At 48.9% G+C, this 27,445-nt stretch overlaps 2 protein-coding genes across 9 annotated transcripts in view; one reads left to right on the forward strand and one right to left on the reverse strand.

Annotated features, from left to right (window-relative positions):
• The first annotated feature begins 170 nt into the window (after positions 1-170).
• Positions 171-20,048, forward strand: DDX11 (DEAD/H-box helicase 11). 2 transcript variants are annotated; one of them, XM_075756248.1, is made up of 26 exons: positions 171-446; positions 666-902; positions 1,267-1,353; positions 2,981-3,138; positions 4,267-4,312; positions 4,832-4,939; positions 5,506-5,593; positions 6,057-6,259; positions 6,844-6,996; positions 7,111-7,157; positions 8,485-8,564; positions 9,856-9,900; positions 10,022-10,089; positions 10,603-10,641; positions 11,576-11,699; positions 12,206-12,343; positions 12,855-12,967; positions 14,328-14,400; positions 14,770-14,873; positions 15,654-15,803; positions 17,738-17,806; positions 17,984-18,084; positions 18,502-18,586; positions 19,191-19,266; positions 19,442-19,596; positions 19,717-20,048. In XM_075756248.1, exons 1-26 carry the CDS (start codon positions 231-233, stop codon positions 19,744-19,746), a joined length of 2,793 nt encoding a protein of 930 aa, XP_075612363.1. In that variant the 5' UTR covers positions 171-230; the 3' UTR covers positions 19,747-20,048. The 2 variants fall into 2 exon arrangements, with proteins under 2 accessions (XP_075612363.1, XP_075612372.1); XM_075756257.1 differs by having other exon boundaries at positions 12,209-12,343.
• Positions 20,049-20,988: 940 nt separating this feature from the next.
• The window catches only part of WASHC1 (WASH complex subunit 1), a 44,922-nt gene continuing 38,465 nt past the window's right edge, over positions 20,989-27,445 (reverse strand). For all 7 annotated transcript variants that reach the window (XM_075756275.1, XM_075756286.1, XM_075756315.1 and 4 more), the window contains 7 exons: positions 25,792-25,928; positions 24,698-24,833; positions 24,011-24,215; positions 23,354-23,524; positions 22,845-23,003; positions 22,128-22,196; positions 20,989-21,771 (listed from right to left, as the gene is read on the reverse strand). In XM_075756275.1, the coding sequence (XP_075612390.1) occupies positions 21,620-21,771; positions 22,128-22,196; positions 22,845-23,003; positions 23,354-23,524; positions 24,011-24,215; positions 24,698-24,833; positions 25,792-25,928 (1,029 nt within the window). In that variant the 3' untranslated portion in view covers positions 20,989-21,619. The remainder of the gene's footprint in view (positions 21,772-22,127; positions 22,197-22,844; positions 23,004-23,353; positions 23,525-24,010; positions 24,216-24,697; positions 24,834-25,791; positions 25,929-27,445) is intronic.

Here is a 27,445-nt window from a genome sequence, read left to right on the forward strand (position 1 = left end):
GAAAGGCGGCTGCAGGAACCAGGGGTTCGGGCCGTAAAGGCAGAATAACCCAGGTGTTTCCCGGTGTCACGTAGAGGCTCCGGTGGCGTTCCCGCCGGCCCGGCCCATCGGCCCCGGGGAGGTGCGGGCCTTCCGCCCCGCGCCGCTCGTCACCGGAGCGTCACGGGAAGGGGGCGGGGCGTCTCCGGCGCTCGGTTCGAAGCGGGGCGGCGGTGACGGCGGCGCGCGGGATGGAAAGCGGGGCGGCGGCGGCGGCGGCGGCGGGCGCGGAGGCAGGTGCGCGGTCCGCGTGCCCTCCGGTGGCGGTTGGCGCAGCGGCGGGCCCGGAGGGGGGCCGGTTCCCGTTCCCCTACACGCCCTACCTCATTCAGGAGCGGTTCATGGCGGCGCTGTACAGCGCGCTGGAGGCCGGCCGGGTCGCGATCTTCGAGAGCCCCACGGGCACGGTGAGCCGGTGCGGCGGGACGGCAGGGAGCCGTCACCCGGGAGGAGGACGGAGGCCCCTCTGGGTGGGGAGGGACGGTGGTACCCGGGGAAGGGGGCCAGGTCTGGGCCCGGTCCCGCAGAGAAGGGGCTGTCACGGAGCGGGTCGTCCCTGTGGCGGGGCACCGCTGTGTGAGCGTCGGTGGCAGCAGCACCTCAGCCGCTGTCATGTCCCGTGGCAGGGAAAATCGCTGAGTCTCATCTGCGGGGCCCTGTCCTGGCTCCGGGACTTTGAGGAGAAAAAGCAGCAGGAGGAGGCACGACTTCTGGCGCTGGAGGACAGCGGACCGGAGGGGAAGCAGCAGCTGACTTCGGTTGAGCCAGGACCACCAGATAGCAGAGGCACCGCTGGGGAACCGGACTGGGTTACGGCATTTGTGCAGAAGAAAGAAGAGCGGGACATGGTGGACAAGCTAAAGGTTGGGAAATGCTCCTGTGTCGGGGACGGGTAAAATATCGGGGTGTGAGGATCAGAAAAGCTGATATCCTGGGTGATGATTGGAAAAACAAGTGAGGCAAACTTTGATGGAGGTCTTTGTCTTTCACAGGACTTTTTCTCAGTTACGAGGAATGAGGCGTTGCTGTGCAGGTTGCATAAGAAAACTATATTGGTCTGAACATAGCAACATGTAATAGGTGTGCTGTCCAGGAAAAAGGGACTGTGTACTGACAGCTTTGCTTCAGAATTGATTTTTTCCTGTACCCAGGGAATAGGAAGGTAATTATACCCAGGGTTTAAGACGGAATACGCTTCATCCTTCCTTCACTCTCCCTTTATTTTAGGAAGAGCAGATCAGGAGGAAAAAGCGAGAAGATCGTCTTGAGAAAATTCGCCATAATGTACAATTAAAATATGCAGCAAAGAGGAAGGTGAGTTATCCTGCAGAGATTAGAACTTTCTGTTTTAGTTAGCTTGAGTGTTGTTCATACTTGCTTATATGTACAACTTCACACTGAATTTTCCAACCCATCTGTTTGGGGAGCTGGTTGTATTAGGTTGCTGAAATTTGCCATCAAAATTTTTTTGTTAGATTTTCTTTTTAAAGTACAGATGTAAAAAAACAATTTGTGCATAGAGAATTTCCTGTGACAGTGCTTGTGCGTGGATAGAAAGGGCCTGTGTTCTGATGGCCTTTTGGCCCTCTGCTTTTGTTTTAAAAGTTTTAATACTCAGATTATTTATTTTTTTTAAAGCTCTCTGTCTTATGAGCATGTGCGAACACTCTGTACTTCTGAAATAAAACCTGTAGAACTGTGATTAAATTTAAGATCATAGGAACAGAAGACCCCAGGTCAGGCTTTGGTTGTGCTTTGCTCACCACTAGGAAACAATTGTATTTGTTCACTTTCATAGCAAATGTTATTGTATTGTTCAGAAACATGTCTTTTCTACATATAAAAAATGCACAGATATATTTTCCTGCCATTTAGATGGGTGAACTGGCTTAAGTGCTCTTGACTCTAAGAGCTTTTTAATGGTGTGAGTCAAACTTCCCAGAAATACCCACTTCAGGTCCCCAAACAGGCAGATTTATTAGGCTGCCAGGCTATTAGTTTCTAGTGTGCTCCATCTCAAGTGCAGTGTTATGTTTTGGTCAACTCCTGTCAAAAAGATATGGCAGAAACAGCAAAGGTTCAGAGGTGAATGGCAAATAAAAAAATAAGTGGAGCAAAGAACTTTTGTCTCTTAAAAGAAGTTGAGGAGCATGTGAAATGAGAAGCATGATAAAAAGCATGAAAGCAAATGAGAAAAATATTATAGAGATTTGGAAAAGCAATTGATTTATCTCTTCTGTAGTGCTCACTAACTGCATTTCTTCATAACGGTGTGGTAAAAGAATGCTCATTGAAATTGGAAGATAATGTTTTCAGATTGTGTTCTGCTAAAGAAGAATTCATTTTTTTAAAGTTAATCAGAAAACTATTCTTCAACAGTTTAATGGAATTTTTGTAGAAGGGTAGGCCTGTGTTAGAGTAAGAACCACATAACTGGAGAAAAAACAGCAAGAGAAGTCTTGTGCTCTGCGTTCTAAAACAGGTACTGAGTTTATCCTAGTTTTGAGGTAAGTGTGGGCAGAGTGTTTGATTACGTCCTTATATGTTTGTTTGGTTGGGTTTATTTACACACTATTTTTCTCAGGAAGACATCTTTTTTGGGCCACCTTAAGCAACTAATACTGGATTACATGGATATTATTATTTCAGGATCTAGCAGTTCCATGTACCTTTTGTGTAGAAGGTTCTTTATATTTCCCCCTTCATATATGTCTGTGTGGGCAAGTCTTTGGTTGCTGGTGACAGCTGTGTTCTGTGGGGCTGAACAGCTTCGGACACCCTTGGTGCATTTGCCTGTCCTGCTGGGGGTTTACCCAGCAAGCCATTCCTTGTGTTATGAGTGAGGGACTATGCTGTCTTCTGACCTGTCCATGGCATAAAGTGATGTGTGTGCCACCTCTCTTTCTGTCTGAGAAATAATGTGATCATGTGTTTCTTTCAGAGATCTGAGGAGGATGAGACAAAGCGCCTTCTTCAGCTCAGCAAGGAGGTTCTGTCAGAGGGAGCTGGAGTGGATTTTCTAGAGCAACTGGATCACAATGAGGAAGAGCTGATTCTTGCTGAATATGAGAGTGATGAAGAAAAGAAAGTGGTACCTGGGTAAGGACAGGGACTGAGGGGATTCCGTGCCAAGGAAGCATTTTCTGTATAATTTTTGGCTTGCCTTGATTAAAGAGATTTCACCTGTGATTGTGCAGATCTGGAGTTTCTCCCCCATTCAAGTTGTATAAGGTAGTGGTTGTTCTGGGGGTTCATTTGCTTAATTGGTTGGTTTGGTGTTTTGGGGGGATTTTGTTTTGCTTTTTAAGCTTTTGTTAGACTGATCAGACTGACCTGAAGTGTTTTCTGAGAAAGTGCATCTTTCTTACAATGCGTGGCAATGCCCTGCCTTTATCCATGCCCGGTTTCCCAAAGAGTGCCTCCGGATGCTGAGTGAATGACTTGAGATCAAGTTCCTTGCGTTAGACAAGCAAAATTGAACTCAAGGCATCAAAGGAAGCCATCAGTCCTGCAGATTAGCACTGGCGTCTTTTCATACTCTAAAGGGAGAGATGTTCACATTTCTAAAGACCGAGCTTCAGCATGAAAACCCCATGCACGCTTGTCTCTCTTACACATTTGCTTTATGCAGAAAGCCAGAAGCCATACTTCAGCATGAAAAGTCAAATACATTTAAAATACAAATTTACTAATTAGTATCTAGACAGATCCTCCTGCCTTAAAAATTGCAAAACACTTAACTACTTCGTTTATGTGTAGTTTATCAAACATTAAACTGCTGTTGCCTTTGAGGAACTCTATGGCAGCTAAATATCTTCCTGAAGCTTTTCTTTATGCAATAGCTTGAGGGTGGTAAATAGTCTCTAAAGGGAAAGTTTTACAAAAATAAATAAGTAAGCTCACCAAAGAATAGTATAGCGCTGATTAGCTTATGCCTAGGGCTTAGAAGGCCCAGATTTAAAAGAAAAAAATAATTTCTTGAAGTTGCTAAAGACACAGCCCTACAGACATTTTTCTTTCAAAGAGCAAGGCTTGACTTGATTGTGCACATTTACACTGTTCTTAAAAAGTCGATTTTTCTTCTGTCTCCTGAGTTAAGATCTGAGGCTCTTCTTGAAATGACAATACCATCTCTCTTGACATGTCTGTCTTGTAGTAGAGCATCATTTGATTCTAACTGCCAGCGATCTGCTGAAAGGAAATTCTTTGAGCTTTCTCTTTTCTTAGGCTGGAAGAAGATGACGATGATTTGGAAGAGGAGCATGTGACTAAGGTGAGATGAGGAAAGTTAATAGTGCCACCTCGTAGAACAGCGTAGGAGTGAGCAGAATTATGGCTTCCTTGCACCCTTCCCAGAGTCATGCAGTACAGAAGGATTTAGGAACTAGCATCCAAGAACTGCTGAGTTTGTTGATAATAGCAACCAGTTCTGCTGTGCTCATCTCCTTCTGGACTACACTGGCTGCCTAAGCAGCTTGCTTTGCTAGCACTGCTGAATTTTTTGCTGTGGCTTGCTGTAAAAGCACACTGCAAAAAACAGATGAGTCCCTGTTTTTATAGGGACCTTGGAAAATTAAATGGAAGCAAAGGCAAACGCATTAGGAGAAAACAAAGGTAAGGCTGTTGGCCTCAAGACTTGTAAGGTGACACTCAAACATGTGCCTTCCATTGTGTTTATGAAAGCTTGGGCAGGGTTAACCTTGTTGAGGTGCTTGGCTGCTTCCTCACAGGACTGGCTGTAGGTAGGCGATTGGCTTCCATGTTCTTCTTGTCTTCTCTTTCCTCATTGTAGATTTATTACTGCAGCCGCACTCACTCCCAGCTGTCTCAGTTTGTGCGTGAGGTGCAAAAAAGTCCTTTTGGCAAAGACACACGTCTGGTCTCCTTGGGATCCAGGCAGGTATGTGGTGATGTTCACAAGGGAGCCAGAGTGCATGTTAACTTAATGCAAGGGACTTTGCGAGGAGGCGTGTGGATGTGATGCCACAGAACGCGTCTCGGGGATTGTCTGAATCTCCCATTGAAAAACTAAAGTAGACGTGGGTTGTGACACAGATCTATGTGATGTACATTTTTCCGTGAGCTGTGTTTTGGCCATTTACCCTTTGATGTAAATGCAAAAAATCTGGTTTACCTTTTCTGATGTGGAATGTTACAGATGTCTGAGTCACTGGGAAGGCACTCCTTTTAGTATTACTTCTGGCAGCATTTTTTAGAAGCTGCTGTGCAGCATTGAGCCATCTCAATGCACCTTTTCTCTTTTTTGTTTTTTTTTTCTCCTCACTAAGTTCTTATGGGTTTTGAGCATATTTGTAGCAGTTAGTATGCATGAGCCAATAGAATTTTCCATTTTGGAATTTGGCCTGAGATTGCTTTAAAGAAATCTTTTATTTTACAGCAAAGGGTGCTCACAGGGCACTCGGTGCTTAATGATCCCCCACTGCTTCCTCTCTTTGCATGTCCAAGAACCTGTGTGTGAATGAGGAGGTGCGAAGCCTGGGGGCTCTCCAGCTCATCAATGACCGCTGCATGGAGATGCAAAAGAACAAACATGGTAGGAACACTTCCAGCGTGGGGAAGCAATCGCTGATGAAGCTGGTACGAGAGTCTGGAGTCAGTGCGCACTGCCAATCAGTGGTAGCAAGAGAGTGGTAGGAGCTTGAAAATGGCAGGTTGGAGGAGCAGAGCTAGAGATCCTCAGCGCTTTCAGTTTTCTTGGCCTCTAGGCTAGGATGCTGAGATCTGTATGTATTTTCTGAATGTCTTAAGTTGGTCAGGACTTCTGCAATGGAAGCGTACTTGTCTTAACTTGATTGGAAAATGTCACATGGCTAAATCTAACTGGCAAAGAGTAGTGTCCACTGTGGAAATGGAAATGTTACTGCTGAATAATATTTAAATAGACAATAGGTCAAAAATACACATGACAAAGCCTGCTTTGAAATCCAGGAGGTTCTGCAAAGTGATTGTTTTAGGCTATGTGTTGCTCATAGCTTTCTTTTGATTTCTGCTGTTAGGAAAGAAGAGTGATGAAGAGATGGAAGGGAAGAAGAGACGTGTGAGTCGCACTGTATGCCCATTTTATTCCTATGAGCAGATGCAGTTTCTCCGCGATGAAGTTCTAGTGGAAGTGAAGGATATTGAGCAGTTGGTGGCTTTGGGAAAGGAGACCAAAGCCTGCCCATATTATGGGAGTCGATATGCCATTCCTGCTGCTCAGGTAAGGTGTACATGCTTTTAGTGGAATTACTGCCAGGGCCTCTAGGAATAAACCAATTGCCTGCTCCCTCCAGTACTGTTACTCAATATTGCAGGCATTTGTAAAAAGGCTGTGTGTCTGTCAGCTGTAGTTTTGCTGAGAAAGCAAAGGAAAATAAAAATACCCATTTCAAGTTAACAGAGAGGCTCTAAGTATGTTTCAGCATTCTGAAACACTTGAAAAGCTCAATAACTCTGAGGCAGTACTAACAGAGGGGTGTAATCTTGGCTCTTGCTACCGCTCTTCTTCCTTGCTTGGTTCTCTATCAGAAGACAATCTCCTCTTTCAGTGCTTTGGAGGAGATTTGGGAGGTAACCTGAGCTGATAGGCAGTTGTAGCATAATCATTTCCCTTTAGCTTACATCCCAGTGCCCATCTCAAGAACATGCTCCTGCCTCTTTTCCTACCTTTCCCTTGATAAGAGTAAGTAACTTGACTGAATTCTGTGAGGGCATCTGATATGGGCCTTTAATGAGCAGCTGAGGGGTGCCCTAAGTTTGTAAGGATGAGAGCTAGAATCAGAGCAGTGTGTGCCTCTCCTGTAGCTGGTGGTGCTGCCCTATCAGATGCTCTTGCATGAGCCTACCAGGAGCGCTGCTGGGATCAAGCTGAAGGACCAGGTTGTAATCATTGATGAGGCCCACAACCTCATAGACACCATCACCTGTATCCACAGTGCGGAGGTCAGTGGCTCTCAGGTGAGTCATAGCCTGGCCTGTTAATCATGAGTGAGCTCTGCATCTAGCAGAACGCCCTTTCTTGGCTCCTTTGTAATAACAGCTCCTTTTTTTTTTTTTTGTTTGTTCGTGTAGCTGTGCTGTGCCCACTCCCAGCTGTGGCAGTACATGGAGCGATACAGGTGAGGATCTCAGAGGAAAATAGCGCAGCAGTAGCAGGCAGCATGGATGCCGTGGCTTGTCTCATGTCTGCAGAGTCTTTCTTGCTTTTCCCCAGTGGAAAGTTATTTGCGTAAATACTTCTGCAGATGAAAAGCCACTTGCTTCATTATCTCTGTCTAGAATCCATATAAGTCAGAGTCCTGGGGCTGGTATTAAGCAGTGAGAAGGGGGATACCCTGAGGATTCTGGCATTCCCTTATACTCTCAGGTCCTTTCCCAATATCTCACTCTAATCACTCCTGCTTGGTGATGCAGACTTTCAAAAGATTCAGTCTTTCGTGTCTCTCCTGGACCTTAGTCTTTCTTGTGCTGACTGGTATAATGGCAGAGGCAGTAAGCTCTGAGGAGGAAGATACGATTTTTGGTTCTGTCCAAACTGTGCATCTTGTCATCCCTGCAGTGATTGATTATTGTGCTCGATGCTAATAACTGTGAATTTGGGAAACATTTTTGCAACAGGCACTTGAGATGTCACTGCCATTGCAATAGACAAACTAATTAACGTGTGGGGAGAAGGGTGATAGTAGGAACAGTGTGGGGGCCATGGGTGAGTGCTTTCGGGTGACCTTGGGCAGGATATCCAGGGGTCTGTGCCCTGTCACAAACAGTCACAAACACTCACCCCTCATCCCCTTCAGTGGGATGGAGAAGAGAATGGAAAAAAAAAAAACCTTTGGGCTGAGATAAAGACAGTTTATTGGGATAACAGAGAAAGAGAATAATACTACTAATAGAAAAACAAGTGATGCACAAATGCAATTGCTCACCACATGCAGAAGGGAGAAGAAAAAAAAAAAACAAACCCAAACAAAACCACCAACCTGATGCCCAGCCTGTTTCTGAGCAGCAAATCTGCCTCCTGGCTCACTTCCCAGTTATATCTGGAGCATGACGTTCTATGGCAGGGAATATCCCTTTGGCCAGTCTGGGTCAGCTGTCCTGGCTGTGCTCTCCCAGCTTCTGGTGCACCTGGCAGGGCCTGGGAAGCTGAAAAGTCCTTGGCTTAGTATAGACACTACAACCACCTAGCAACAACTAAAACTATCAGTTTGTTATCAGCATTATTCTCATCCTAAATCCAAAACACAGCACTATACCAGCTACTAGAAAGAAAATTAAATCTATGTCAGCTGAAACCAGCACAGAGAGTGAGCCTGGAAGGAACCGAGAATGATTTCTGTCTCACCAAAATGAAGGGGAGTTCTAGTGCATGTCTCTGCAGCTCAGCTGCTGTGAGTTAGTCCATGAAGATATTTTGGGGCCTAATACCCATCTCACTTTTCATAGGAAACGTTTGAAGGCAAAGAACTTGATGTACATTAAGCAGATCCTGTATTTGCTGGAGCGGTTTGTGGCCATGCTGGGAGGTAAGCAAACCTATTGTATCTCCAGGGATGCTGGTAGACTCTGAGCTAGTTGGTGCTTCCTCAGGGCGCTGTCCCCCTTCCCCCTCCGCAGAATCTGCGGGGAGGTGTTGCTCATGTATAGGTTCAGATGCCAGTAATTTTATTTCTCAGGCTGTTTTGTAACATGGGGATGTCAACTGGTGTCTGCCTGAACCCCTCTCTTTGATTAGCTGAGGAGCAGCAGATGACATCGTAAGTTGATAGAGGCAGTTTTCCTCTTTCTGTGTGATTTTCATATCTGATTTGAGTGGGGATGAGGTAGGGTGCTAAGCGAGGAATACAGCAGATGTGTGACAGTGATCAGGACAGCACAAGAGCTGCACAGAATAAATCTCCTGGGTCATCTGGTGGCATGGCCTCTACCTGTGTCAGGCGTGCCTCTGCAGAATGACTCTCTTGAGTGGTGCCTTTCCTTTGTGAAAAAATATTATTTTGCTGTGATTTTTAAATCCACTGGCATTTGCAGGGCTCTTTTCCTTTAATGATCTGTTTGCAAGACCTCAGTGTGCCTTGAGGAGAGCCTGTCATAAGCTCATAAAGAGCTTCTTCCTTGCCCAGGGGAAATGCAGCTCTTTGTGGCTGGGGCCTGGTGGTGCTCTCTGCCCTTCTCTCAAATGTGTACTTCCCTTCCCACCCTGTTCCTGCCGCTCTTCTCTTCCCCACACTCAGTTAAGTGCTTTCATTAAAAAATGCAGCCTGTGTACATCTTCATGCTTGAGGCTGCAAAAGTGAGATGTGAGGTGGGTGTTAAACACTAGGACATAAAACTCAGTGAGTGGCAGCAATTAATCCTGTTCTGGCTGTTGGGGTCTGGGTGTGTTGTCCTCAGGTTTTCCCCTCTTCCCAATCGCCTGCCAGCCTTTGCGCTTCCCAGCTCCCTGCTGCTGCATTGAGGAGGGGTGAGGGATGCACCGCAGTCCCTGTCCCTTCATCTTTGCGGCATGATGACTACGTAGCGTGTGAGCATTTGTATGCACTCACCCTACCTGCCTCATGCTACAGAAGGAATGTAGGTGGTGGTTCTTAGGATGCAGCAGCACACTTGTCCTACAGTGTAGGGCTACCCTACAGGGGAAATTAAAACTGAACAGGAGCTGATGTTTTGTCTGTGTATCTATGTTTTGCAGATGTATAGCTATTTCCTGGGTTTTGTCCTGGTGTGGTGTCCCTTTCAGCTCAGTTATTAGTCTCTTGCTTAATTTTAAGACAGACCCATTGTAAGCCTTCCTTGAATCGGTTTCGTGTTTTACAGGTAATGTGAACCAAAATCCTGGCTGTCAGGCAGTTTCCCAAACAGGTAAGACTGGAGTGAACACCTGGGCTATGCAGTCATCAGTCAGGAATGTGGCTGTGAGCAGTCAGGGGCTGCAGGCCCAGCAGCTAATAATTTTTTGCTCCTTTCCCCCCTTCTCTTTCAGGGACAGTGCTAAAATCCATCAATGACTTTTTATTTCAGAGCCAGATTGACAATATCAACCTCTTCAAGGTAATGCAAATGTTGTCGTCTGCAGGGCACAGGTGGTGGTGACTTGTTCAAGGTTGTCGGGAAGTATGTGAGAGAGCTGGAAGTAGAGCCAAGGCTCACATGGCAGATTGTCCCCAATGTATAGATCTCTTCTGCTGCTGTCTGGATAACAATGCTTTAAAGCTGGACAGGTGGTCCTGGGGTAGAAGGAAGCAAGCAATTAAACATGTACTAGTGCAGAGGCTGTCTGTAGGCAAAGCTAAACTGTAAGAGTTGAGGATGAAGAAACTGTACTACTCCAATAACCTAACCCATCCCTCAAACCTCCAAACGCAGCACCTTAACACTGTGTGTTTCTGCTCTGGAAGCAATGTCTTGTAATAAACTGTTGTCTGGGAGGCAACGCTCACAGAGAACTGTGCACCCTTCCCTGAGAGGACAGCAAGGGATATCCCTTCTGGGCGGGGATCAAGGACAGCAGGGTGGGAGAAGGGATAATGAACACCAGTTCATTTTTCTGTCATATTCCAACAGGTTCAGCGTTACTGCGAGAAGAGCCTCATCAGTAGGAAGGTACTGCCCCTGTGACTTTTTCATAGAATCATAGAATGGTTTGAGTTGGAAATGACCTTAAAGATCATCTAGCTCCAACCCCCCTGCAATAAGCAGGGACATCTTCAACTAGATCAGGTTGCTCAGAGCCCCGTCCAACCTGACCTTGAACACTTCCAGGGAGGGGACATCCACAACTTCTCTGGGCAACCTGTTCCAGTGTTTCACTACCCTCACAGTAAAGAATTTCTTCCTACTATCTAATCTAAACTTACCGTCTTTTAGTTTAAAGCCATTACCCCTTGTCCTGTCACTCTGTGCCCTTGTAAACAGTCCCTCTCCAGCTTTCCTGTAGCCCCTTTAGAGACTGGAAGGTGCTCTAAGGTCTCCCTGGAGCCTTCTCTTCTCCAGGTTGAACAACCCTAACTCTCTCAGCCTGACCTCATAGGAGAGGTGCTCCATCCCTCTGATCATCTTCGTGGTCCTCCTCTGGACTTGCTCTAACAAACAGGCAACAGCGTTCAAATGGTGCTTCACACATTGAGTTTGAAGTGGAAGATGCAGCAGCTGGGGCGACCCTGTCTTCTTCACCCTGCTCTGCAAATGAAGTGGTTCCTGCAAAAAGCACTGTATGGGCAGGTTACCTTTTGCTTATACAGCAAAGCAGCATCTAACACGGTGTGCCACAGTATTCCAGTGGGTGCTAATTCTGTGCTGCTTGGCCTCAAACTTGCCAGCCTAGTAGGCTGCACTGCACGGGGGGAGCAAGCATCAGAGACTTGTTTTGGTTTTGAGTGAAGGAAGGTAATGGGAGCTCTGGGCTAATAGATTCTGATTGGGCTGGTTTGTGAACACCTACCAAGGAACTTTATCTGCAGCAGGCCAGAAAACTTGTTGTTATCTTGTCTGATTCCTGCTGTTGGTAGTCTTAGTCTTACTGGCTTTTGCTTGGCAGCTTTTTGGGTTCATGGAGCGATATGGAGACCCTGCCACAGCTGTGAAGACCAACAGGGAGAACCAGAAGTTGGCTGGTTTGCAGAACTTTCTTCTGACCCTCCAGCAGGGATCTGATAAAGACGGTGAGTTCAGACGTCCTCCACCTGTGCATCTGTGGACAAAGCAAGGATGTAGAACCTGCATCTATCTGCATGAGGAAAGAGGGGAGGCAGATTTGAAGAGCGATAGACTACAGAAGCTGTCCTGCTTAGGTGTTTTTTAATATATCTGACTGGATGACCTAGGCCATATGATTAGAAGATCTCCTGAGGTCCCTTCCAAGATGTGATTCCATGTTTACACTGCACACATCAAGCTTTGCCCTGCTGTGACCTGCTGGCTCTGGGACCTGAGCTACCACAGGTAGCTCTGTTTAGTGCTGCCAGCTACAAAAGCCAGATCTTTCTTTTATTTTTTTTCCTAGCAATAAGAGAATTTGGGTTCTCTCCTTTATTGGGTCTATTCTCTGCCTGCATATGTAGACCAGGTATCGTGTTCCTGGAGAAAGGACCCATCTATATTTTGTGCTTAGTTCCTGTCTTCAGAAATGTGGCCTAAGTTGGCTGCCTCTCCTTTTCTCTCTGGCTAGCAGGTTCTCTCCAGGGCCCTCCTGTGGAGGCTGAGAACGACCAGGTCCGAACTGCCTCTCCACTGATGCAGATTGAAGGATTTCTCTCAGCCCTCACAAACGCAAACCAAGATGGCAGAGTCATTCTCAACAGGCAAGGTACTGGAATGGGCAAGCTGGGGAGAGGCAAATATGAGTCGCAAGCAGGGCGCTTCACTGGCAGCAAAGGAGGAGATCTGGAGCCTGGGGGGAGCCTGCAAAGGAGGAGATCTGGAGCCTGGGGGGAGCCTGCAGCTCTGCTGGAACGTGTGTGTGCCATCCATGATGCAGGTCAGCAGGCCTGATCTGTGTGAGGATTCTCATGAACCCAAAGGAATTCTTGACCAAGGGCATTGGGGCCAGGGTTTGCAGAGCTCTGCTCTCACTTTGGATGTTGATTTTTGTCTTGCACTTTACTGTGCCTCTTCTACAGCTTCAGGAATATTGGGAAGCAGAAGGTAACTTCCAGGTTGGTGTAACCTGCTGCTGCCCCGGCAGTGTTGAATCGCAGCAAGTCCTTGTTTTGAGAGGCAGGGACCTGCCAGAGTGCCCAGGACAGGAGGGAAGATCTCTTACATCCCTGAGTGTGTGTCACAGCTAGTTCCTGATGTTGTCTCTCTCCTCTTCCCAGGCACAGTTGGTCAAAGCAGCCTCAAATTCCTCTTGCTGAATCCAGCTGTCCACTTTGCCAAAGTGGTGGAAGAATGCCGTGCAGTGATCATTGCTGGGGGCACCATGCAGCCGGTGAGGGACTAAGGATGCTGTGCTGAGCTCTCAGGAGGTCTCTGATGCTACCTGCAAGCAGGCGTGGAAACATAGCACCTTGGGCCCCACTGGGATGTGCTCTTCTCACTTGCCATGGCATGTGTGGGAAAGACCTTTCCTACCTACTGTTGTCTCTCCCTGGTATGGTTTGCCTGCAGGAGGCATCACGCTGCCTGTGTATGCAAAAAGCCGTAGGTGTAAGGACAGGATTGCCCTTGTCAGCCTTTCTTGTCCTCAAGATGATACAGGCTGAGGCTGAGCTCATGATAGGTTGGAACTAGCATGGATAGCAGTCAGAGGACCTTGTAAAACCATCTGACCTTCTAATGGGACAGGGATCCCCCAGGGATCATCCCGTAGGGGATCTTCCAGAAAAATCAAGACTTCAGTCTTGGTATGGTGGCAGGCAGCCTATCGTCCTTCTCCTGTGGCTTTAGTGCCTAAGAGACAGTGTGTTTGGGTTGTACAGATGCAGTGCAGCGTGTCAGATATCCCAGTTAGTTACATTCATCCTGTTCCTGTACATGAACGTCCTGAAATTTTACCCTTGTGGTGCCAAGGGAGGGAAGAGGGGTGTGAAGTGCAGGACCTCCTTGTTGGAAGGCCACAATTCCAGCTTTGAACCTTTCAGACTGCACCTTGGAGAGAGGATGTAGTTGCAGTCCAAGCTGTGGTCTGTGCAGTGCTTGGGAGTCCTGGTAATGGTTTTTTTGGGCCTGGGGAAGTCTGAAATGGGGGCGTGTCGGGCCAAGAGGCGGGGTGGTTCCCGGCAGGGGCCATTGCGAGGCTCAGGACCACGGCGCTAAAAGGGCAGCTGCCCGCCCCCCCCCCGGCCCGTTCGCGCTGCCCGCTGTGCTTGGGCCCGCTCGGCCTGGCCTGGGCCGAGGGCCGGCGGCTGACCGCGGCGTCGGGCCGGGCCGCCGGCAGGGGGCGCTGCCGTCCCTCGTCCGGCAGAGGCGCCGGGACGCGGCGGTGGGGCCGCTGGGGGGGCTGGGGGGGGCCGCTCCGCGGGGCTCGGCGCTGAGCAGTCCTGCTGCCACCGGGGCCGCCCAGGTACATGAGCTCTCCGCTCGGCAGCGGCTTCAGGCCGTGGCTGACCTTGCGGGCCCTTTCGCCTTCTGTATGCCCTGCACTCCGGCCCAGGCTTGTGTGCTCAGCATTCCCATGCCCTCGGTTTTCTCATCACCTCAGGAGCCCATCTCCCATGTGCCGGCAACCCACCGGATGGAGCTGACAAGCTCTCCCTCGACACTGGTGCTCAAGGAGGAGTAGCAGTGTTACTCATGTAGTGTCTTTTGGGACACCGGTACTTTACCTCTCTTTGGCTTGTGGTTCGTAGGTGGCTGATTTCCGAGAGCAGTTGCTGTCCTGTGCTGGTGTGGACCCTGCACGCGTTGTGGAGTTCTCTTGTGGTGAGTGTGCTGGGATGGCATAATCTGTCTCTTTGAGACGCGAGTGTTGCAGTTTTTGCCTTCGGTGCTGTTTTGCCAGCACTCTGAGCACCATGGCATCTTTCCTAGAAATCATGGCAGCAAAGGGGTGCTAGTTTCCTTCCACTCTGAGCTTCCTCCATGGTCTTGGCCAGTATCAGCAGGCCGTGTGCCGTGCCTTCTTCCCAGGGCCTCAGGGAATGGAAGTCAGTGCAGCTGAGTGACTTAGGCACTTTGGCTTAACCAGGCAAACATGTGCCTTTGTCACTGCATGGAGGTAAAGCTCTTCAGCTGATGGGGTTTGTACCAACAGCAATGATGTTGACTCTCACTACTTGCTTTTGTCTCTAGGACATGTGATTCCTCCAGAAAACATTTTACCTATAATCCTCTGCAGTGGTCCTTCCAACCAGCAGCTGGAGTTCACCTACCAGACGCGAGACCTGCCCCAGATGGTCAGTCTTTCCGTTGCTCCATTCCTTGTTATCTCTTTGTCCTTCACAGGACACTGTGCTCTCTGTTTGAAAGATGTACTGATCAAAAGTCATGGCAAGGGAAATCCAAGGGATTTGGGGCAGGTGTGTTGCCAAGTAATTGGGAAAGAGGAGCAGCAGAAGGGGTTTTGAGCTTCCTGCTCAGAGATAGCTATTAGAGACGAGGAATGCTATAGGTCCTGTTTGGCTATACTGAGATCCTGCATTTGTGTGCTGGACATCAGAAGGAGATTTCTGACTGTGCTTCAGAGTTTGAAGGGCTCAGTGATCGTGGAGTGTGGTAGCCCTGCAGAGTGCAGCCCAAACCATACAGGCAGCAGCAGATGTTTCGGTACTCTTTCCTTCTTCCTTTGGTGGGCCAGTAAGCACCCAAGGCCAGACACTAGATCTGCTCTGTCCCTGCTGAATCTCCACCAGATGCACTACCTAGCTTGCCACATCTGTTCTAGTGTGACAGGTCCCATCCACTAGGACAACAAATATAAACTCTCCTTTCCTGAATGATCACTGCTCCACAGCACTAACAGAAACCCTGGATTAGGAAGAAAGGCCAAGCAGTGAAGAGCTTCTTGGTGATTCCCAGCTCCCCTAGAGAACTCTCTTAGACCTGGCAGATTTCCCACATTTTTCCTTCCCCAAGGCATCTCACAGGGGAGGTGTGATCCCAGGATTGAGCACAGAATTGGAGCGGCATTAGCTGGAGCTCCTGTCAGCTGCAATATGTTCTTGTCTCTCTTGCAGATGGATGAGACAGGTCGAATCCTCTGCAACCTGTGCAATGTGGTCCCAGGGGGTGTGGTGTGCTTCTTCCCTTCCTATGAATACGAGAAGCAAGTGTATGCACACTGGGAGAAGACAGGGCTGCTCACCCGCCTGGCAACTAAGAAGAAGGTAATTGTGCAGCCAGGGGCAGCTGGTACTTTAAATGGAGATTTCAAAAATCAAACATCTGTGCGTTACAGGCCTCTCTCGCTGAGTTGTTCTCATACGCTGCACGGCAGAGCGGAGCGGTTGTTTATCTAGCCAATCCCTCCAGTAATGAATAAATGATACTTCCTGGGCAGCTGATCACTGAGCTGGGATCTAAATTAGATTAAATGCAGCTATGGATTCTTTAAGTGCACAGTCTGCGTAGTGGCCGTGGAGAGAGACAATCCTCACGTTCAGTAAGCAGCAAGCTTGTTCCCATCTGGCTGGGGGGCTGTTCAGGTTGAGCTCCTGTAGGGAATTTGTCTGTTCCCTTGAACACAGATCAGCACGACTAAAGGCTAGGCAGAGCGAGACCAGACTGCATTTCACAGGACAAATGGTGGTACTCTGGTAGAAGTGCAGAGTGAAGAATGGAAAGACTAGCAGTGGTGATTCCTGTTGAAGGAGTGATGAGAAACATTGAATATGAAATAGGAAATCTTTGCAGTGACTCTCACAAGTATTTGAAGGTTGGGTATTGAAGGTCAGGCAGTCTGCCTGTCTCAGGGTGTGGGGCAGGGGCCTTGGATCGTGTGCCGAGGGGAGCAGAGAAAGAACTACATCTACCCTGGCTGTGAATTCTGTTTCCTAAAAGCTAAATAACTTACCCCATAGATTAGGAGAGCACAGTCCCAGACATTTCACAGCCTTGGTGCAGGCGTTCTGGCATGTGGCTCTGCCTGTAAGTTGGTTTTTTTTTGTGGTGGAAGCACTATGCTTCAGCTTCTCCATGTGCTCATGCAGCTATCACTCATAGTGCCTTTCAGGTGTATTCTGCCAGGGTCCCAACTTTCTGCCTGGTGCCTCTCCAAGGCTTTGTGCCACAATCACGCAGCTCGCTCTGCCTTTCAACTCTGATTTGTTCTTGTTTGGCCTTTGCAGTCTCCAGCAAATTGGATATGTGTTAGCAAAGCAATTTGGTAGAAGTGCAGCGAATGTGACTTTCAGCTGCCCACACACAAGATCATACTGTAGCAGAGGAAGGTTAAAGCCTTTCCTGAGGTGACCGTGGTGAGATCACACTGAGATTATATAGAGATTACACAGGGAAAATTAATTTAAATTAGATGATTAAATAGCTACTGTTTAGTAAGTTAAATAGTCTTGGCTTATATTTGTAATTGCCAGTTACTTTTCTACTGAAAGACTGATTCTGGCTGGTAAAATTTGATAGTACTTCTTGCTAACCAAGAGAAACACATCCTTTAGGTTCTTTACTATCACAGAAAAGACAGATGTTGCACCTCCTGTTTACTAGGAAAACAACTTGTGATTTAGGCCAAGGTGCAGCATCTATCAAAATGCAGCTCAATTAACTGCAGGGGCTTTCAGTAACTAATTAGGCATGCTAGAATAACATAAAGAAATATTACTTTATGTATGCTTTGCATAGACAACTAATTTATTCACTGGGCAAGGGGAGCTATTACTTGGAATTAATTGGTGATTTGAATTGATCGGTCCTGTCACTGTCCTGTAAGATGTTGCAGCTGGAGGGTCTCCTCACCGCGCTGGATCTTTATTTGTAGATGGAAGAGGTGCACGTTGCTGTCCTTTCAGCTCTCAGATGACTACTTGTAACTTTTTGCAGAATTAGACAAGTCTGCCAAAGCTGAAAGGGAATGTTGGAGGGGGCAGGAGCAGCTGCTGTTCCCTTCAGAGCCCAGCTGAAAAGTGCTGTAAATGAGCATGCAGTGTGTTTCCAGGGTGGAGGGGAAAGGTGCTGGTTAAGTTCGTTTTTTTCAGGCAATTTGCCTTTCCTTGATCTTAGTTCCATGTGCTATTTAATGGCATGGGAGTAAAATGATTTGCTTTCTTTAAACTGTTTGCTGCAACTGATGCACTGCCTGTGACAGATCTTTCAGGAGCCTAAGAAAGCCAACCAGGTGGAGCAGGTGCTGATAGAATATGCCAAGTGCATAAAGGTAAGCTGAGCTGGCAGGTTGGTGGGAGTGTGGCATCCCAACTGCCCCAGGGGGTGCTGCTAAAGGGGGCATTGCAGCTTTAAATACAGAAAAAGGGCTCAAGCCCAGGTGCAGGAGTGTTTCTGAAGCACGGAAATCTTCCATACTCTGGTTTAAGTTGCTGATCCCTTCCTGCAGCGCTGCAGCCAGGCAGGAGGACAGATGACGGGGGCCCTGCTGCTTTCTGTAGTTGGAGGCAAAATGAGTGAAGGGATCAACTTCTCTGATGACCTGGGAAGGTAAGGTGGTGCCTCCTTGGAAGGTGAGCACTGGGCTTGTGGTGCAGTGACTCCAAGCAGGATTGAGGGGTCAGTACTTGCATAGATAGAAAATTGCTGGGAGGGTGTACAGCTCGGGCTGATGCTTAAACCAAGAGGTCTAAGTCTGCTGGGTGGCATAAAACCTGCTTGTCCAGAGTACTTTTCATGTGAGTAATGCAGTTAGGCTTGCTGTGCTAGATAATCCCTTGTTCTGGCACCCTGAATCCCTCTGCAGCTTTCCCTTCAGAACGTGCTTGTCAGACTGCTGTGCTTTATTGCCGCCTTTGGTTTTCAGAGCTGGCTGTCTTTCAGGGGTGCAGTGACCTCTAATTTATCAGTCTGTTGGCAAAGTGCTCTAGGATGAGACATTAAGAATAATGCAGTCCTCCCTTGCAGGTGTGTGATTATGGTGGGAATGCCTTACCCCAACATTAAATCTCCAGAGCTCCAGGAAAAAATGACTTGGCTTGACAAAACAATGGTAACAGAGACGCTTACACCTCTGCCTCTTTCACTTTGGCTTTTTAGTATTAATTTTCCTCCAGCACACGAGTCCCAGGGCTGCCTTCAAACATTTTTTTTTCTTTGAGCTTGCCCTTATTTCCCAGACTGTGTGGTACCAAGAGCACAGCCTTCTCCATGCTGCACATGTACAGGTGGCCCTAAACACAGGGAAGAAGCTCGGTGGAGGGAAATGCCGCTGGGGCTCCCTGGGAACACCGAGTTCCAAGGGGAGCAAAGTCCCTTCACCCCAGAGGAGGTGGCACCGTGGTAGAAGCTGCTTGCCAGAATCACATCTCCTCTTGGCTCACTTGTTCTTTCTCACTGCCCACTGGAGATGCTGTTCCTGGGCAGCTGGGGACACATTTTCTGCTTTCAAGGCGACCTTAGGCTGGCTCTTTGTCAATGCTCAGCATAGTTTCCTGATTGCAACCTTTCTTCTGTCCCTCCTTACTCTCAGCTTGGGGTCACTTGGCCACCCGCTCACTCTGCAGGGTAAAAGCATTTGCCTCACTTTGTTGTTAAGATGCCCGAGTTTGATTTACATCTGCCTGTGTTCAGTCTTACCTATCTCTCCTTTCCAGCCCAGAGCTGCTGGCCAGGCACCTAGCAGAGTGCTGATTGAAAACCTGTGCATGAAGGCAGTAAACCAGTCGATAGGTAATTCATCCTTCCTCGGAGAGGCTGGGGGATACGAAATGTGACTGCACTGAAGCAGGAGGGTGGGAAAAAGGATGCGTTACCAATCAGTCTAAGTACAGATGACAGGAGCATGAGCTTCCTTGCCTAAGAACAAACACTGGGCCATTTTAATGTGATTGTACACTCTGTATAGGCAGAGCCATTCGCCATCAGAAGGACTTTGCAAGCATCCTGCTCCTGGACCACAGGTATGCACGCCCTGCCATCTTTAACAAACTGCCACAGTGGATCAGGGAGAGAACCCAGGTGAAACCTGCCTTTGGATCAGCGTTTGCAGAGTTAAGAAAGGTCAGAGCTTGTATCTTAAGTACTGCTACCACAACTGTTTCCCATTGTCCTCATCTGTACTTTTCTCAAACCTTCACTTTAAAGTAAGGCCAGGGACAAACTGGGTTTGTGTGTTCCTAGTTCCATCGAGGGAAGTTGGACGCTTTGTGATGCAGACCAGAGAATGGGCTGTAGGTCAGCTCTGCGCGCTGCACCTCTGAAGAACACCTGAAGCAACATGAGTTCCTGCTTTTTTGTACCAAGGCATTTGTGAATCTCCGTCTTCTGCCTCCTTTGTGGATGTTTGCTGTTCGGTATCTGAGTGCTAGAATGGTGAGACAGCCTTCAGCTCCTCATAACCAGGAGGGAAACTGGTTGTAGGTCTGAGGCAGGTGAAGGCAGTAGTGGTAGGCTCCTCTTTGTTTACAGCTGTTAAGGTTTTATTTAAATTGATTAAATATTTTCAACCCAAACACTTAAGTATGGTGAATAAAATTATTTTGACTGAACACATCTGCCTTTTCCCATCAACCACCAAGTGCAGGGGGCGTGATGACCCATGAAAACATAGAGCTTGTCACAAGAATTGTAAACTATCAGGCCATTAGTTTGTGTCATGTTGGAATTACACGGTCAGACTGGTAAGACAGAGGGGACCTATGGGTAACATTTCTTATCCCCTTCTTTCTACCTTGCTTCAAGCAGACAATAGATTCAAGGAGTGGTTCATTCTTTCAAGGAAAATAAAGATATGGCCATATATAGCACTTCTCCTTTGATCACGCTTAAGTACAGGATTGCTCTGCTCTTTTTACTGCCTAGGTTTTTGAATTCAAAGTAATTCAAATAGTAAAACTACTTTTTTTTTTTTTTTTTTTTTTTTTTAGTGTAACCTTCCTGAGGTTCTTTCCTAGGTCACAGGTCAGTGGTGGAGGGCAGTGATTACAACAGGGTCAGTTCTGTAATGCCACAGCCAGCCCCAGCTCTTTCTGTCATCCTGAGCAAGTCTCTTCCCAGGGGCTGCTTTTGCCTCCTTGCCAGTTTCAGCAGCTGGATGCTGCCTCTCAAGGCTCTTCACAATGAAGGAAGCACTTATAATTAGACACAGAGCTGGTGTGCACTCTCTGTATGTTAATTAGCGCCACAGGGAAAGAAACAGCTGCTTCTGAGAAACTTTGTGGTGCCTCTCCTGCCCCTTCAGCAGGTGTAAAGCCCACTGTCTGGTGCAAGCTCTGCCTTAACCCCAGTGAAAGCAGCAGTGGGAGTAACAGCTGGTGCCCTTTGGCCCTGTGGCTGGTGGTGCTGGGCTGTAACGCTAGCCCCTGCATGAGATGAGAGGGGACAGCTGGGCTTTCCTTTAAGATACTTCATTGAGCATGCTTCCCTCTTTTGCCAGAGCGAAGGCTGAAAGGACCTGCTTCCTTCAACTTTATTAAAATTTTTCAGACAGCAACAGCCAAAGAATTACCATGAGCCACGTGGAGAAAGAAACCATCATGTGTGGAGGCACTGGGAATTAAACCTCCACGAAGGATCACACACACACACACACTCTCTCATTCTCTCTTCTAGCAACAACAAGCAAACAGGAGCTTCAGCAAGCAAGCAGCAAGGAGACAAATGAGACAAGGGCTGTTTGCCTGGAAGAGATGCTTTTACAGTCATCACCAGTCACATTAGGAAAGACTGAGGGCCTTTTAAATCAGGAGCAATGCTAGTTCTGATCCTCGGAGCACAGCTCCCCCCCCCCACTGCCTGCCAGCTAAGGCAGGATTTATTGTGCCAGCATGAGCAGCAGCAGCATTTGAGATGGAATGTAGTATTTGGGTGGAGAATAGCAGAAAACAGAAGAAAAAAAACCCCTCATTGATAACCTCAGAAGCAGTTACCTCCTATTGTTCCTGCTCCTCTTCAAAAAGACACAACAGAGTCCGCCTGCCATGCCAGTGCCCACCCTCCAGGACATATTCCCTCAGGCTGGTGTCTCTCAAAGGTGCTTAGTTCAAGAGTCCTGGGATTCACACTGACACTCAACTGACCCCATCTATGAGTCCCAGTCATCCTCATCCTCCTCACCCACAGGCTGCTGTGGGGGTGGGAGGGGTGGTATTGAGTCCGACATACGAGCAAAGGCACCAGCAGGACTTCCAGGAGCATCGGGATTTCCAGCAGCTCCTGGCCCTTTCCCTGAAATACCTGTGAGGGAAGGAAACGAAGAGGCTCAGCAAAGGGGAGTGGGAAAAAAACCACGTCTTGTGCCACTGCTCCCAGCACCCAGCTGACCCAGGCAAACAGAACAGGCAACATGCTTAAATGCCACGCAGCCCTGTGCAAGGGCTCGTTTAACTAAAGTGCCACCTGAGCAAGTCCCTGCCCTCCTCCACCTGGTGCTGAGGGGTGACAGTGGCACTAAATTCCCCAGGTACCACCAGGCTCTGGCATGCTCACCAGGGAAAGTGTCTCTATCCCTGTGGCTGACACGACTAGGGTGCCAGAAAGGGGCTCTCCCAGTTTCCTGGGGGGAAGGAGCAGCCCACCCTGCAGCACGGTACCTTTGCGCCTCAGCACCAGCTTGTTGAACAGGTCTGACATCAAATCTCCACCTTGTCCTGTAGCTCTCACTGAAACAGAGCAAAACAAGTCTGACAAGAAGCAGCATCAGTCTGAACCTAGCACTACAGCGAAAGCATTCTCCTGCAATACTGCCTTCAGGTTAAAGGAAAAAAAAGCCAAACCTCTAATCTTGTCTCCCACCCCTAATCTCTCCCATTATAGTCCAGTTTCAGGTCAGGGAAAGACCAGCAATGCAGGTAACAGCATCTTCTGGGGAAATCCAAGAGTAGAATTCCTTGAGGGGCAAGAGGGGCTGGGCATTTGCAGTCCCATTCTGCCAACCCAGCTCCATCAATACCCTCCCCAGCTACCTAACCCACCATGCTCAAACGGGCTCGGCCCTGCCCCTCTTGGCCCCAGGGTTTCCTTTGTCTGTCCCCAGGCAGCACACGTGAAACTTCTACGCATACCCTGAGACAGAGCAGGTCTCCACCAAGAACAGGAATGCCCTTCTGGCAGATGGGGTTTAGCAAGTTCACAAGAGCTGTGGCTGAATGGGAAACACCCGAGACCTACACCAGCCTGTGAGGACAGACAATGCCTTTCTGCTCGCTCTGTACATTCACTGTGCTCCTGGCTTGCCTGTCTCCCTCCTGAACTACACCTCCCCAGACTGGGGCAGCAAGTAAGTTCTGCCAAAGAAAGAGCCTCAGCACCTTGTTCTTGTTCCTTCTGCTTCTTTTTCTCCAGCTTCCTCTCCTTGACACTGCGAAGGTTGGCCTTTCCGATGCCACCGGCCTGGCGGATGGACTCCAGGAGACTAGCACGCCCAGTAGAGGGGTTCACCACCTCCTTCGGGGCTCCCTGGACTGAAGCTGCAGGGACAGGAACAACAGGCAGCAGCCATGGGTCAGTGCATCAGCTACAGGCCCAGCCAAAGCCCCACAGAAAGGGCTTCTCTGATACCCTGCCAGCTCCTGTGAGCCAGGCCCAGACACGTCTCAGTGATGGGCTTATGCTCAGCCCAGCCAGCAGCAGCCCCATCGAGGGGGAACTGAAGGCTCGCAGCTCCCAGGCAGGCAGGAGCAGCTTCCCCTCCCACTGCAGCTTCCTTCCTCTGCCAGAAGGCTGGGAAGCCACAGGAAACCAACCAAGGACACAGGCTGAAGCCATGGAGTCAGAGTTAGATTCTGCTGGTGAAGCTGTGGAGATGCCCAGCCCTTACCTGCAGGCACCGCACCGCTTCTCTCCTCGCTCCCTGTCCGGGCTGGCTCAGCAGGGGTGGTGGGCTGGGGCAGGGGTGGTGGAGGAGGCACGGTACTTGGCATAACGGGAGGTGGTGGAGGAGGTGGCGGTGGTGGGGGAGGCGGCGGCAATAGCTCAGCATCTTGAAGGTCTGAAAGATGAAAGAAGTTGCATCTGAAGTGTCCCTGAGGACAGCACGCTGAGAGCTTCAGCTCAGAGCTTTGCATGCCTGATAGGCAACAGATCAGAGTCCTCAGCACGCACCGTGCAGCAGAGCACTCCCACCCTGTGCAGCATCTCTTGACAGCAGGCAGGGCCAAGGCAGAGTTTAAGATTCCCCTACTCTGCCCTCCCCAGCTGCACCCCGCTCGCCCAAGGGCATCCCGCCAGGCTGCCACAAGGGCAGTCCCTGCACACCATGCTCCCTCCTCCCACAGAGGGTGAGGGAGGTAAGGGGCCTGGAGTCTGGCCAGCACTTCAGCAGGTTCCAGCTTTGACTCAGGCCCAAGCACAAGCCAGAGGTATCTCCAACATCCATCTTGAAATCTCCACCAAGGGACTTCCTGCCTTGTTTCCATCTTCCAGCAATCCCTGCCTTCCTCATTCACAGGGTCCTGGGATCAGCGATTGGAAATACCTGGTTGCAAAGGCTCCACTGACTCAGTGTTGAAAGTGGGCAGCTCTGGAATAGCACTGCTAGGGGCAGACGGTGCGATGCCGGGGCCCAGATCAGCACTGTACATGAGATCTGCAGCAATGCCAGGCAGGTCTGGCAGGTAGGACGGCACATCAATCTCAGGGACCTGGCCCAGATCTGGCACGTAGAAGTAATTTTCAGCTACCTAAAAGAAACCCAAAACAAAAAGACAAGGTAATGATTATGCACCTGCTTTCCCTTGCACACTGCAGGGAATGGCCTGGGTGGCAGTCAGAGCTGGGCTCGTGTGCCTTGGTACAGGGGCTGCTCATCAGCTACCCCTACAACTCTGTGCCTTGTCCTGTGGCAGCTCCCTGTACTCCGAGGCCACCCCTGCAGACCCGGGTCAGAGAAGGCAGGCTGCAGGATGACAAAGAGGTGGAGGACTCTTCCTAGTTTCAAGCAAAGGCTTGAGCAGAGAAAAACACCTGCCAAGTTTGAAGGTTTTGTCTCACCCATCAAGCTCGCACCAGGACTTCGAGCACAAGAACAGGCAAGGGCCTTCTGATGAGACACTCTGCAGCCCCATGAGAGGCCATTCTCCTTGTGCTCTCCACCCTACAGAAGGCCTCTCTTCTCAGAGAGCTGAGCACAATCCTCTGAAGTTCTGAAGGACCTGCATCTCACCTGTCGGTCCAGCTGTCCCCTTTTGGTGATGGAGAGAGGAGCATCAAAGAGCTTCTCTTCCGTCTCCGTTTCCAGAGCCACGTGGGTTTTGGTTACTGCTCCAGCCAGAGGATCCAGGAAAACGTACTTCTTGTACCTAAGGGTAGGGAACAAGCATTTCAGTGATGCCACCTTGAGAGCCAAGGCCAGAAGAAACAGTGTACCCAAGAAGGCCTTGAAGGTAGAGACCTCCTTACTCACAAAGGTGGAACACGTTGGGCCTTCCAGTTTCCTTCTTTTAGCCCTATTTTCCTGCCTCACCCCTCCAAAACCAGGCAGCGATCAGCTCTTCACCCTGCCAGCGCAGCCTCCACATTTGTCCTAAAGCAAAACCCCACTGCACTGCCATCATTACCAAGCTCTCCCCTTTCCACCACCTGGCCTGAAACTGTTCTACAGCCTGCAGCAGGACACCAGTCTCTCCTGGTGACTTGTCACTCAAGGTCCAGGAGGAAAGACAAAGAGGGGAAATAATCCATGGCTCAGGAGAAGAAAGAGGAGTTCCAGCAGCTGAAAGCTCAAGAAGGGCTTAAAGAAGCTCTTCAATATGAGCAGAAGGAGGAACCATGAAGCAAAGCCCAATGGGAAAGGGAACTACAGTGCAGGAGGCAGTGAAGATATTAAATCAGCGAGAGCGGTAAAGTGTTGCTGTGAGGAATCATCAGGAGAAGGAGCAGCACCTAGGCTTGCACATGGGGCAGAGAAGGGCAGGAGTGACAGCAGCTCTCAAGGCTGGAGACAAATTCCAGAGGAATGACATGAAAAACTAAGTTGGGGAAGGGAAGTGCAAAATTGCATTGAAAACAGGTGAGTGGGGGATCAGGTGCAGACAAAACAACTCCTTCCACCCAAGGGAAAGAGTAGGGAAGAAAGGGTTGCTAGCTGGAAGCCAGCAGAGAGATAGCAAACCCTGTCCTATCAGGAGCCTGATATGTAAGACCCCCAGGAAAGCAACCAGTTACTGCTGCTTCTCAGTTACTGCCCCTGGGGAAGGGAAAGCTCCTCTGAGGACAAGTAGGGGCAGGTGAGCAGCACAGCACTGCTCCAGCTCTCACAGGTTCTCGGTGGTGTTGAAGAGCAGCAGGGAGCTGAGGGAGCTGATGTTCCTGGGGAGGCTGCCAAGGCCTTCTTCTGCGTCATCTTCCTGGTGAATTTTGGTGCTCAGGCACACAGGGAAGTACTTGAGCTTCTCCTGCAAGAAGACAGATAACAGGTGGTAAGACACTAAAACCACAGCTGTTGAGACAGCTCTCCCCAGCCACCACAACCCACACTGCTGGATCCACTGCATGGTCTGGGAACCCTATTGCTCCCTCTCCACCTCCCTTTGAGCAAGGAAGCACATGGACAATGTTGCAACCCCACACTCAAGACAAATCTCAGCAGTTTAGATTCATGGCATGTGCTTTTGGTACCATGGATGGGTCATACTGAACAGGTGTTGCTGTGGCAAACATCCGCCAAAATAAAACCACCACTCGGGCTCTATAGCCAGCAGCAGGGATCAAGCACCACAGTCTAAAAGGCATTTGTTACAGTCTCTCCAACTACTAGACATTTTCATGCAGGCAGAGTCTCCCAAACATCTCTATTACCTCCCCTCTGCTGCCTTCAGTTGATGTTTTAAGAGATGTGATCCCACGGGTGGGGTGTGCAGGGAAGGCAAAGGAAAAAGAGGTTAGGAGAAAACAGAGTGCCTGCGCTAGGCAAGAGATCAGGCAGAAGGGAGTGCGCAGGGTAGAACGTGTGCCAGATGGTTTTGCAAAGCCTGAGGGATTTGCAGGAGTTTTCAACTCTAATGAACTGAAATCTCCTCTCTCTCGGTTCTAAAACTTCATGCATAATATATAGAGCTCCCTTTAGAAAAGGACTTATTACATCTGAAGTGCTTGACTTTTATAGAGCACAGGAATTGCCATCCCAGCTCAGACCAGTGTTTCAGCTAGTGTGACAGTGCCCGCTGCCACATGCTCTGGGGGATGAAGCTCAGTGCCCACAGCACACTTTGCTGTAGAGGGAGGAAAGGCATCAGTTCCTGAACCCAGAGACAGCCTGGGATGGACAAACCTCCACCCCAGACCCCTCCCCACACCTTTCCTCAGCCCCTTCACAACTCCTTTCTTCACAAAAAGTTGTGGGCAAGTTGTAGCCCAGCAGCTACGAGGTGGTAAGTGCTCATACCAGAAGAAACCAGAGCACTAACCAGGACAGTTTGTCAGTTTAAATAATTGGCCACGCTCTGGCGGTTTTCTTCTGTCACCAGAAGATGACCACTTCAAACACTGTCCACAGCTTCCTACTGCCTCACTACTTCCAGCATCCCTACTCTATCCCATTCTCCAAGTCCTTCTTCCCTCCTTGTAGTTGTATGGGGGAAATGGAGACCACCGTTGGTTCTGTTTTAAGACCACATCTCAGCGACGTAAGCAGTTTCTGCAGATTGAAATTTCAGGCTCGAATTTGGTAGCCAGAAATCCTAGGAAATGGCTTAGTCACAGCTCAGTTAATCCACTAAGAGTTTGTACGATGCTCTGAGTCTATAAAATGCTGTAAGAAAAGACCTGGGAGGTTTTGATTTAAATGTTTTTTTCCCCCAAAATAACACATTCCAACTTGTGAAAAATACACTGAAATAAACATCTTGACTTTTTAGAGCAGCAAGTAGGCAAAAATACATAAATTGTTATTTAGAGACCACAGAAGCAGCGA

Source organism: Balearica regulorum, chromosome 1, assembly GCF_011004875.1.
Source record: "Balearica regulorum gibbericeps isolate bBalReg1 chromosome 1, bBalReg1.pri, whole genome shotgun sequence".
Taxonomy (NCBI): domain Eukaryota; kingdom Metazoa; phylum Chordata; class Aves; order Gruiformes; family Gruidae; genus Balearica; species Balearica regulorum.